The following is a 13307-nucleotide window of genomic DNA, read 5'->3' on the forward strand; positions in this document are numbered from 1 at the left end:
GGTGAATCTAGAGAAAGTATATACAGATGCTCTTTGTACTATTCTCGTAACTTTTAGGCAGACAGAATTACCAAAAAAAAAAAAAAAAAGTTAAAATAAACAAGGACCAAGAATGCTACAGGACAGCCTTAATTTTGTAAGGAAAAAAGGGAGTTCATTCCCCTGAGAGTGATAGCTATTTAGGATTGAGGAGGAAAGAGGTACAGAAACCTCTTATGTTAATAGGTACGGAAACAGCATTTCTCTATACCAATTCCATTTACATAACAAAATATGCTGACAATTCTAGTCTATTTCTGTATAAAGATGGTCTGTCTCAGATTCTCAGGTTTACATCATTGGCATCCATCATCCTGAATACAAAGTAATTATCTTTTCTGACCACATATCCCTTAAAGTTAGTCCTTTAGGGGGAAAAGAGAGAGAAAAAATATCGAATTGGTGTGTGTGTGTATTCTAATTTACTACATAAAAATATTGAAGATGTTCTTTTGGGGTGTTAGAGAAGAGATGTATCACACTAGAAGCAGTACTTCTTAAGCCCAATTATAAGCAATACATTATCCATGAATGGTTAAATGATTCCCTTAGCCATTGTTTCTGGTATGACAAAGGATTTTAGATCAGACCAATACCTAATAAAGAAAAAGGAAGAGAAATGAGAGGAGACATAAAATAAAATCCATATATTGTTATCTAAATAAGGAAGAATCTTATAAGTTCCTTTCAAAGACGTATGATCAGCCTGAAGAGGAACTAAAAGGAGATAATTTTACAAACTTCAAGAAAATCTTTAGAATGCCAATTGAGGAGAGTATCTTACAAGTTATTAAACCAAAACAATTATTAAGATACTTGAAAAATTTCATTTAGAAACTACAAATTTATTATATTCTTTCTTTCACAAGAAGCATGGCAGAAAAGTCATTTAACACAGGATTGAGAATTAGGAATTTCTGTATTCAAATAACTGAATTACTTTACATAACCATGAAAATTTGGAATAATATGGGTATAATTTTTACCATTTAAGTAAAACAAAGTTTGAGTACAATGCTACAGTTTATTTCAAATTTCAACATCCTTTATTTGATTAAGTTTATCTTACAAATGGCACATTTACTTGCCTGCTGATGAGGCTGGCAGTAGATTAAAAGTTAGATAAAGAATATAAGACAGATAAAAGAATACAGGAATATGAAAAAGAAAGAATAAAGGTGTGTAGAACAAAGGCACTTCAAAACTGTTCTACACTTGGAGATAAAGCACGGAATGGAAGTTTAGGACAGCAGATGTCCTTATCAAGTTTGAAACAGGCTCAGTATGACATAAAAATCATTTAGTCTATTTTCTCTACTTTTGTCTTCTACAAGTGAAAAATGAGGATAAAACCCTACTATTATCAGAGAAGTTGTAGAGATTAAAAACACAAATTCAAACAATCTTTCTTTAAAAAATACTTATACACTGAAAATTATTTCAAAATGTATTTCAAAATACAGCTTATATTCAAAAAACAACTGAAACAAATGCAACCAGAAAAACTTCACTATTAAAATTAACTCTGGTTTGCAAGCTTACCCTTTAGATTCAAATATAGGCTTCTCATGTAGGATATCACAGATCTAACTATATTTAATTTATTCTTCTTACATTGAATTTAAGAATTTCCTCTTTTTTGGTTGAAAGAATTCTGACTGCATGTAGGTATTCAAAGCAATAGAATATGAGGTAATAGCTGTTCCTGGTTCATGAAAGCTAGGTCTTTGTTATTTATTATTAGATAAATTGTTGAGCCTGAATTGAAACACAGAGGTCTTTTATATGCTTGAGAAAAGTCTGCTCCTTTGTAGAAAATTAAAGCCTTTGAATAAAAAGCCTTTTTCATTCATGTTTGGAAGTGGCATACTGTTTCCTTACATTTTTCTTTATGATAACATAGGTTGTTTAATCATTTAAAAGAGGCATTTGATAAAGAAAAACTTCCAACATAAATGAAACAGTTAAGGCTAATTATACCAGATTAAAAAATTTTGTATAGGCATGCTAAAAGCTTTACTTAGCATGATTCAGTGAAATCACTTTCCATGTAAAGACCGAAACACATTGTTTATTTTGATTTTGATACAAAGGAAGCCACAGTCACTTATACGAGTACAAAAAAATTAAACTTCAGAAAAATAAAATGCAAATATTTTCTGTGAATTTCCCTATAGGCAAATAATATATACACAGTATTCTTAAAAAAAAAATCTGTGGGCTCAAATATTCCTAGGCAGTCTATGGTCAAAAGAATTTCGTGGATATGGTGTCCTTTTCCAAAGAATAGTACTAATCACTAGGTTTTTATTTTGAGAAAACAAAGAAAATGAACTGCAAAGATCTATTAAATAATACCCTTAAAAAAAACTTGGGAGTCACCATTCCTTTTGAATGTTAACTTAATCAATCCGTGTATCAACTCTTTTGAGCTACTGTCACAGATAATGTCAGGATCAAAAGGGACTTCAAACTCATCAAAAGCAATCCACTTAACGCTTTAATTCTCACAAGCACACTCCTACAGGCCTGAGTGCGTGGCCAGCTTTTGTCCAAACACTGACAGAGGATGTATTAGATGCTAAGGCATTTTGAAAAGTCCTATTAGAAAGTTTATTTTTATTCTTTCTTGTAACATTTACCCAGTGGTCCCAATTCTACCACTTTGTCTTACCAAGTGAGAAAACCAGCTCCTTCATGTGAGAACCATTCAAATATTTTTAGACAGTCATAAACTAGCACTAATAAGTCACTTTCGAATCTTTCCATAATTGTGGTCACTTTCCTCTAAAGATCTTCTAGTTTAAAGATTGGGTGCCTAGATCCCAACAATTTTATAGGTAAGATTATCACCGATCACATTCTTTTATTACTTCTTTTATCTCCACATTGAAACCTTCCAAGTTATCTTCACATTTTGATTCTAATCTAATACTAATATGGCAGGTTTTCTGGACTCAAGTGCATAATCTTACATTTATTCTTAGCAAATTTCATTCAGTTCATTAGTTTTGCCTGAAAAGATCTATTTGGATTCTCACTTTGTCATTCAATATTATTCTTCTCTGTTTTATTTAAATCAAAATGTTAAATATGCTGTTTTTATTTTTATCCAAATCACTGACAAAAATTTAGAAGAGGTAAGAGTACTATAAATGGTTATTATAAACCTACTGAATGCATGGCCAGCTTTTGTTCAAACAGTTCTACTGATGGAGGATGTATTAGATGCTCTTGATTATGAGTGATTCTTTGAAAATATCTGGGTAAAACACTTCAAGAGTTACTAATCCATTTTACTGACCTTGAAGTGTGCCCTATTTCTTCCATTTTGTCTAGAGGGATATGGAAAACCACTTGTATATTGTCTAACTTAATTTCTATGCTCTACCAGTATAATATCTCTATTAAAATGGAAATGCGATTAGTATCACATCCTAACTCTTGGTGATACTTGCTTCCTCCAATAAAAATCTTAAAAACTATTTACAGGCATGGCTGCTTATTGTGCGTATTCTATGCCAGGCAATGAGAATTGTCATTCTTATTTGGCAACAAGAAAACTAAGGCTCACAAAAGTCAAGTAATTTGTGTAAAATTTATACAAGATTGCATCCGTTAACAGTCTGAAATTATTTTACAAATCTCAAAAGGAAACTAGTCCATTCCTGTGGGTGTGAGACCCTTTTGATTGGACTACCTCATTGAGGTGTGACTCAGGTTGAATCTCCACCCTCCTGCTGGGTCTGATAAAAATGGGAGAGAGAGACACACACACACAGGAAAAAGCCACCTTATTTGATCCAGCAGTGTGAGAGAAAGGACTCCAGTTTTGCCTATAGCTGAGCTGCACTGAGAGAAGTCTCTGGGAGGTTCAAAGAGCTGAGAGCAAGGAAGAGAACAGCCATATGCCTTATAGTTTGCAGCTGAACTCAGGAAGAAAGCAGAGTAGTCAAGACTGATAGAGGAGGCCCGGAAAGAGACAAGCCCTATGCCTGATTGCTCACAGCTAAGCTCCAGGAAGCTAGGCTCCGAGAGAAGGTGAATGTGGAGGGGAAGGTCAAGACCTTGGCAGAGATCAGCAGTCAACTTGATTTGCCATGTGGCTGGACAACACGATCAACAGTTGCTGATTTCGATGAGAAAGCACCTCTGATGGTACCATGATTTAGATATTTCATGGCCTTGGAATTGTAAGCTTTTACCCCAAATAAATTTCCCTTTATAAAAGCTACTATAACAGAATATTAAAAATTATCAAAATACGATGTATAACATCTCATTTGTTTCTAAAGAGAAGAATCTTTCACTTCCTTCTCCTTTATGAAAACAAGATGATATCTGTCTGTCTTTATTCATCCCCTTTGTCCAACAGGAGTGTGAGAGAATATAATTTCCACTGTTTCTCAGTAATAAACTCTTGGACTTGGACCTCTTTTTTTTTTCTTCCCCATTTAAAATTTTTTCTTTTAACTTTTTATTTCAAAATACTTTCAAATTTATAGAACAGTTACAAAAATAATACAAACCCCATACAGAGAACTCTAATATATCCCTACTCCCTAGATACCCAGATCCACCAATTTTAACACTTTGCTGCATTTGTTGTATCACTCCATCTACCCACCAATCCATCCACCCACCTCTCTGTATATCTACTTATCAATCCATTTTCAAGATACTTGAGTTTAGATTGTATACATCATGCTCTTTGAACACTTATTACTGCCATGTATATTTCCTAAGAACAAGAATATTCTCTTATTACGTAGCCATCTTTAGTAAACCATGCACGCAGTCAAAGCATTGAGAATTTAGGGTGCCTAATGAAGTAATGTTATTTACCTTACCACTCATAAGTGGTTTTTCATTTTCATAAGGCTATTAAAAATAAATATCCTTCATGTATATTACTAGAACAAAGCTAAAAAAAATTTAACATGGGGCTGTATAACATAGTGAAAATGCACATAAACTATGAGTATGGGTAATATTACATATATGTCTTTTTACAAAATATAACCACAAATAAACTAGAGAAATGGAAACAGAATAGCAGCTATGTACAGCAGAGGAAGCATAGAGAAATAATGAGGTTTTAGTCTGTTTTTTATTATTATTATTGGAATAATGAAAATGCTCTAATAATGAGTAAAGTGATGAATGTACAACTATGTGATTATACCAGATATACCACTGATTGTACACTTTGGATGGATTTATGCCTTATTAATATGTATCAATAAAACTGATTTGTTAAAAAAAATCCTTTTCTTATTGATAAATGAAAGACAAATCATTCTCTCTCTTCCCCTAATTTTCAGCATATAGACACCAGAACATACAAGTTTAAAAAAAAGAACAGGGAAGTATAAAATGGTACAACCATTTTAGAAAACTATTTGGCAGGTTATTTTAAAGTAAAACATTTATCTACACTATGACCCTATTCATGATAGCTTCAAACTGGAAACAGGCTATATGTCCACGATAGGTGAATGATTAAACTGTGGTACATTCATTCAGCAATAAACTACTGATCTACACAATAACATGCATGAAAACATAACGTTTAATGAGAGATGCTATATGCAAAAGAGTACATACTGCATGATTCAATTATTTTTAGTCTAAGAACAGCAAAATTAAGTTATGGTGACAGAAATCAGAAAGTGGTTACTTCTTGCGGGACAGGAGTTGAGAATGACTGAGAGGGATACAAGGAAACTTTCTGCAGTGATTTAACTGTTCTATATCTTATTTTCAATGTATGCAATAATTACATATTGTATTAGTCAGCCAAAGGGGTGCTGATGCAAAGTACCAGAAATCTGTTAGCTTTTATAATGGTTATTTGGGGTCAGAGCTTACAGTTGCAAGGCCTTAAAGCAGGGGGGTGGTCTTAACCTTTTTTGTTTCATAGACCCCTATTGTGTATTATCGAAAAAATACATCACACCTGCACCAAAACATCCCCACAAGAATGTTTTTTGAATTTCAATTCAAGTTCACTCTGACTCCTTATTAAAAACCCTTGCCATAAAAAGACCAACTTAAGGTTGCTTTCTCACCAAAGTCAGCTGCCACATGTTGAAGCAATATGGCATGTGATCTCTGCCTGGTCTCTCCTCCCTTCTTCCTTTTAAGGTTCTGGTGCCAGCTTCTTCCTATCTTGGTTGTAGGCTGGCATAGGGCTCATCTCTCAGGGCTTCCTCTATCAGTCTGGCACATGGTTCATTTCTTTCCAGGTTTTATCAGCTGCTCAGCTGCAAACTATCAGGCGAATGCTCAGCTTTCCCAGGGTTTTAGCTATTTAAGCCTTCTCTTTACCGTCCCATAGCAGGACTGAAATGACCTAGTTTTTCCTTTTCTGTGTGTCTTCTTGGGTGTCTGTTTTATATCAACCCACCAAGGAGGCAGGTACTCAACCCTAAGTCATGCCCTAATAATATGGTCAAATCAAAACCCTAATCTTACAGGTAATTTAATAAAAGCCAACTCAGCTGAAATTTAATATAATCAAAGGGGTCACACTGGGAGGAACAGACCAATTTATAAACATAATCTCCCTTTTTTGGGATTCATAAATAATCTCAAACTGCCACACATATTAAAAAAGTAACGAGGGAAGTGGATGTGGCTCAAGCAATTGGGCTCCTGTTTACTATATGGGAGGTCCTGGGTTCATTTCCCAGGGCCTCCTGGTGAAGGTGAGCTGCCACAATAAAAGAGACAAAGAGGAGAGACACAACAAACCAGGGAGCTGAGGTGGCTCAAGCAATTGAGTGCCCCTCTCCCACGTCGGAAGTCCCACAATCAGTTCCTGGTGCCTCCTAAAGAGAAGATGAGAAGACAAGCAGACACAGAGAGCATACAGCGAATGGACAGAGAGAGCCACAGCAAGAGCAAACAACAAGGGAAGGAAATAAATAATTAAAAAAAAAAGTAATGAATGTACATTATACTTTAACTGAAATGAAAATTTTACTTCCATTGGAAATACATTTTCTATAAGAAAAAATAGCAGGTATAAAGAATGAATGGTTTTAACATTTTTATATTCAGGATGCTTACCTGTCTAAGAGTTCATCATGTTTTTCTAAAGCATGCTTTTCAGCCATCACTGCTCGGTCCTTCTCAGCCACAGCATTATCCCTGGCTTCTCGGAGGTTTCTAAAATTTAAATAAACTTCAGTTATTTCAAATGCACAAATATCCAACTTTTAAAGATTCATAAATGTGCTTGTTCTGAATTGGACTATCTGGTAATCTTAATTATAGGCTGGTGACCCAAAGTGTGCTTATTAATCTGCATATATTAACTCACAAGCCTAAAACTGGTGAGTTTCTTTGAAAACAGGTACCAGTGTAGATATAAACAGGGTTTATCTCTAAATGTCATGCTACCTTTCTCCACAATCTTTCTCCAGATGGATCAAAGAACAGGCTAAACAGTTTGTATACATAGTAACCAATTTAATCCTTACCATAACACTATGAGGTAAGTATAATTGCTCAAAGATCCACAAGAAAACTAAGGTTTAGGGAGCTTAATAAATGTTCTATAAAATATTTTAAGTGAGAAACAAAAACAAGCTCATAAGAATCAAAATGGGAAAGAAGTCTGGGATACGGGCAAAAGAACAGTTATAATGATGGATCTTGGAATCTCAGTTATAGAAGGGAAGAGAAGAGAATGGGAATACAGAAAGGGCTATACATTAGCAGAAAGTGGAGAGATCAAGGACTAAAGGTTCTGATAAGATGGCTAAGTGAAAGTGGTGAAACAAGCAAGATGGAAGACTAGAGACTGCTGTAGGAAAATCCAGACGTAGAACAGTGCTTGCAGAGGAAGAATTTCAGTTGATAACAAGAGCCAAGGTGTGATCATTAGAGTGGCTAAATGAAGTAGAACTGAGATGAAGGTATGAAGGTCAATATGCACATAGGGGTCAAGGAAGAATGAGGCTAAGATGTGATCATCCATTTGACGTGGTGATGGCAAGAGGAAATAAAATCAACAAAAAGATCACATTTAGTGCCTGTCTTCAATAAAGAAAGGAGAGGGTCCAAAAGGTTGGAAGGTAATAACAATTAGTACTTAGATGATACAGTCAGACAACATAAGCCTTAAAAGATCAAGTTAATCAGAAACAGAATAGCAGGCATGCACAGCAAGGGAAGCATAGAGAGATTGAGTTGATGAGTCTTTGTCTATTTTTTTATTTTTATTTTTTAACAAATCAGTATTATTGATACATATTAATAAAGCATACAGTTCATCTAAAGTGTACAATCAATGGTATCTGGTATAATCACATAGTTGTGCATTCATCACTTCCATCTTAAAGCATTTTCATTACTTCAATAATAAACAAACTAACAAAAAAACAGTACAGAATTCCCAGATATAGCCCTCTTCCAAGTAGTTTTCTTATTGCTGACATTTTGCATTAGTTTGGTACTTTTGTCATAATGGATAAAACAATATTATAATTATACTATTAACTACAGTCCAGAGTTAACATTAGAGTTCACTCTTAGTGTTGTGCAGTTCTATGGTTTTTAAAATTTTTATTCTTTTAACTTATATACAAAATTCCCCAATTTAATCACTTTCAAATACACAATTCAGTCGTAATTATATTCACAATGTTGTGCTACTATCACCACCATCTATTACCAAAACTTTTTTATCACACCAAACAGAAGATATGTACCAATATTAACTCTCCACTCCCTGCCAACTCTCCTTGGTGCCCCTGGTAACCTGTATTCTAGTTTCTGAAGCTATGAATTTGCATGTTCTAATTATTTCATATTAGAGAAACCATACAATATTTGTCTTTTTGTGTCTGGCTTATTTCACTCAACAGGATGTCTTCAAGTTCATCCAAGTTATCACATGTATTAGAACTCCATTCCTTTTTATAACTGAATAATAGTCTATTGTATGAAAATTCCCCATTTTGTTTATACATTCATCGGTTAATGGACATCTGGGTTGCTTCCATCTTTTGGCAAAAGTCGATAATGCCTTTATGAGCATTGGTGTTCAAATATTTGTTCGAGTCTCTGCTTTCAATTCTTTTGGGTAAATACCTGGAAGTGGGATTGCTGGTTTATAAGGTAATTCTACACTTAACTTTCTAAGGAACTGCCAAACTGTTTTCCACAGTGGCTGCACCATTTTACATTCCCACCAACAATGAATAAATTTTCCTATTTCTCCACATCCTTTCCAACACTTGGTGTTGGGTGTGAAATGGTATCTCCTTGTGATTTTGATTTCTCTGATGGCTAATGATGTTGAGCATGTTTTCATGTACTCATTGGCCATTTTTATATCTTCTTTGGAATTTTGCCCACTTTTAAATTGGGTTGTCTTTTTGTTGAGTTGTAGGATTTCTTTATGTATCCTGGATATTAAATTATTATAAGATATATGGTTTCCAAATATTTTCTCCCACTTTGTATGTTTTTTAAAAAAAATATATTGATAAAGTCCTTGATGTGCAAAAGGTTTTTTAAAATTTTGATTAAATCCCATTTATCTATTTATTTAGTTGCTGTGTGTTTTTGGTGAAAAGTCTAAGAAAACACTGCCTAATATAAGTTCCTGAAGATGTCTGCCTATATTTACTTCTAGGAGTTTTAGAGTTTCTTATATTTTGATCCATTTTGAGTTAAATTTTGTCTATGGTGTGAGGGGGTCCATGTTCCTTCTTTTCCATATGGATATCCAGGCCTCACAGCATCATTTATTATCAATGGGGAAAGAGACAATTCTTCAATGACATAATTTTATGTTAATTGTTGACAGAGATAAACTGTATGTAGTCTTCTGTTGACAATGAGAACAACAGCAAACAAACATAGAGTACTTACCGTGTGCCAAGAACTGTTTTAAGAACTTTACATATAAAAATTCATTTAATCCTCAAAATATGTATAGGTTGTATTAATTCTCCATTTTTATAAATGAGGTGACCAAAACCCAAAGAGTTAAGTATTAGAATAATGTTATATTGCGAAGGAGACATGGATCCCAAACATTTTGGTTCCAGAGTCTGTGCTCTTAATCTTACTACGCTACCTCTCTTAAGAGTCCCTTGTTCACAGAAGGGTCCCTTGTTCACAGATGTTTTCTCCTTGGGAAAATCTGACATTATGTGAAAATATATATCATATGATCACTTCATAGCACAAATAGAATTAAATCAAAAGAAGCCTTAAAAGAACTGTGAATATATTATACACTTGCTTTTAGGGTTCACAGTACCTAAATTACTCTTTAAAAAGTAGACTGGCTTGATAAAACACCAGATGGATTGTATTCCTACTATAGAAAAAATAGTAACTACCATATAACTAATAAATTATCCATTGCTAAGTGTTAAACACATTAGAGAATGTAACACAAATACAATTACAGAACAAATAGCAGCAATTCAAATGTTCTTTAAGAGAAACTTGAAAAATTGACAGAAGCTATCTGCAACATGTACAAGGCTAATGAAGATTAAGTTTTGAAAAATTTCAAGCTGAGTACACAATCAAATATAAGTGTAATAATAGTGAAGGACATTGGGAGCTGGCCACTGACTAATATAACAAATGTTTTAAAATACAAAATTTGTACGTTTCATCCTTAGAAATGCTTTTTATAAAGCTGGCATTTGCTTCTAAACTGGGTTTTTCATGATCACCCCATATAAACATATCTATACCTCTCCCATCCATCCTGTTTCTATAGGGGCAGTGGATTGAGAAGATGGAAGAAAAGGAAAAATAAATCATCAATTAATCCTATGTAAAATGCAAAGGGAAAGTGAGTATCTTAGCATTACAATGAGAGTGTCCAAATTATATATTTTTCAACCTGGGCACTATTTGGAGTAAAGGTAGCGCTAATTAAAACTTATACCTGAGAAACAGGCATAAACCAGGACTTTCTTGGCCAAACTGGGAGACATGATCACTTAAATTACAACATTCAAATTCAAACTGAGTTAAGTTCTTAATTACTTTGCCCAATGAAAGGTATAGTATTTAGATGTATTTCACATGGAATATACTGCCTTTTGTATAGCAGTCTAATACATTTAAGTTTATCTAAAAGCTTCTCACAAGCTGAAATTTGAAAATTTCACTACAAAACATACAAAAACAACAGCATTCTTTACAGAATGGAATGTATTTTCTTACTACTAGATGATAAATTTCATGGCTCCAATAGGCTAAATTCATACCTGAAAAAGGTAAGTAAAATGTTAAAGGATTGAGAAAAACTTTATGAAACCTTTAAAATAGGAACAAATCAGAGTTTGCCAATGCCAATAGCATGTTTTAGCTTGAAAAAATATCACCAATACCTTAGAACTTGAAATTTACCAAGTTTTTCTTAATGAAAAAAAAAAGCTGTTGGAAGAGCTCACTAGGTTCAACTAAGCAATTCATTCTTCTGCCTTTGTATAAAAATATTTTTGGCTTATAAAAGTGAATATAGTTTGTCCAGGTGGAACAAAAAGAAATTCAAACAGGCTATTTATACAACAAACTTATTTATTGGGAAAATGTTTGAATTAATCAGCTCTACCTCTAGATTCTTCTTCCTGGGAAAAACATAAAAACTGCTTATTTCTGTATCTGACACTGTTGTTTTTAAGATGGGATATGGTTACTGCTGTTTATAAGATGGGATGGAAAGGTTGCAAGTGGATTATCTGCTGTTTATAATCAATGACTGATAATTTTACCTTCCCATTAACACAGAAGGTTGAAAAGCTGATGAAACAGGACATAAAAACAAAAAGACCAAAATGGAACATTTATTTAATACAACTTCTTGGGTAAGTTATTAATTTTAAGACTAGACACTTTATGAGATCAATGCTAACTTGAACATGCTATAATTTCCTATCTTTTCATTTTTGTTGGGGCTTATGACAGTTAATTTCATCCATCAACTTGTCTAGGTTATAGTGTCCAGCTGTTTGGTCAAGCAAGCACTGGTGTGATTGTTACTGTGAGGGTGTTTTATAGATGGTTTGATTTAAACCATTAGTGAGTTGATTTCCTCTGTGGCTGATTAAATCTACAATCAACAGAGGAGATTACCTCCAGCAATGAGAGGAGTCTCTTTATCAATCAGGTGGAGGTCTTAAAGAAAGAACTGAGGATTTCATCAGTAGAAAGAAGAATTTCTATTTCTACTTCAGCCAGCAAGAATCTTCTGAGGAATTCAATGTCACCCTTATCAAGTTTCCAACTTGCATCCTGCCCTCTGGAATCCAGATTGGATAATCCCCTTGGTAATATAAACTAATTCCTATAATCTCTTATTTACATATATGTTGTTGGTTCAGTTTCTCTGAGAACCTTGGCTAATACAGATTTTGGTACCAGGAGTGTTTCTGAGAAACAGAATCTTAAGGATGAGATTTCTGAGTTGGTTCTGGGGTTTTTAGAATTGGTTCTCTGATTAGATTGAAAGTTACCAATGACTCTCTTTCCCCTGATGAAGAGGGCACTGATAGGCTATGGTGTGAAATGGCAATTGAGATTTGCAAAATATCACCATTACTACTCCTATGGAAATGCTTATAAGAGGCAAGGCTCTGGATGACAGTGTATTTAATCCCTTAGCAGAATGTTGTGAAGTTGAAAAGTATAATGATGATGGCTGGTTTGTTCCTAAATACACTGGAGAAACTTGTAAGAAAAGGATGAACTCAGGGTTTCAAATACCCAACTCATGTGCCTTATTTGGGCATGGAAGTTTCTATGTGTATCCTGAAAGAAGCTCATTTCTTGTAGCTGCAGATTTGAGATTTCTAAAAAGGAAATGCAGAGTCTAACTGGGTGAGTAGCTGAATTACAATGCAAATTGAATTCCCAACCTTGTAGGGTATCTGCAGTTAAAAAGTGAGGGTACTGACTGGGAAGGAATGGGAGCCTGAGAATTGGAATGGAAATACATGGGCTCATAATGATGACAGTGGGGACACAGAACCATTGAATTCTGCTGAGTTCTATCTGTAAGGATCTAGCTTAAGGAATCAGCCATCCCACCTCCCTATCTAAAGAGATTAATCCTGCTTTGATCGATAAACCTCTCACTTGGTATGAAGGAGTAGGGATTGATCAACTGTTTTAAATACAGCTTTGTTGGAGTGGTATGGAGGCAAAGTGTTAATAGGTTTTAAAAAATGGGAGTAAAGAATGAGTATATAAAACTCTTGCTGCAAAGGGGGGGGGCAAAGAAA

At 34.1% G+C, this 13307-nt stretch overlaps 1 protein-coding gene across 2 annotated transcripts in view; it reads right to left on the bottom strand.

Moving 5' to 3' along the window:
* The window catches only part of PIBF1 (progesterone immunomodulatory binding factor 1), a 273027-nt gene that overhangs the window by 169077 nt on the left and 90643 nt on the right, over positions 1-13307 (bottom strand). For both annotated transcript variants that reach the window (XR_009180643.2, XM_004468148.5), the window contains exon 10: positions 7114-7212. Coding sequence is in view for 1 of the 2 variants with exons in the window: in XM_004468148.5 (XP_004468205.2) it covers positions 7114-7212 (99 nt within the window). In the remaining variant the exon portion in view is untranslated. The remainder of the gene's footprint in view (positions 1-7113; positions 7213-13307) is intronic.

Source organism: Dasypus novemcinctus, chromosome 15 (genome assembly GCF_030445035.2).
Source record: "Dasypus novemcinctus isolate mDasNov1 chromosome 15, mDasNov1.1.hap2, whole genome shotgun sequence".
In the NCBI taxonomy this organism is placed as follows: Eukaryota; Metazoa; Chordata; class Mammalia; order Cingulata; family Dasypodidae; genus Dasypus; species Dasypus novemcinctus.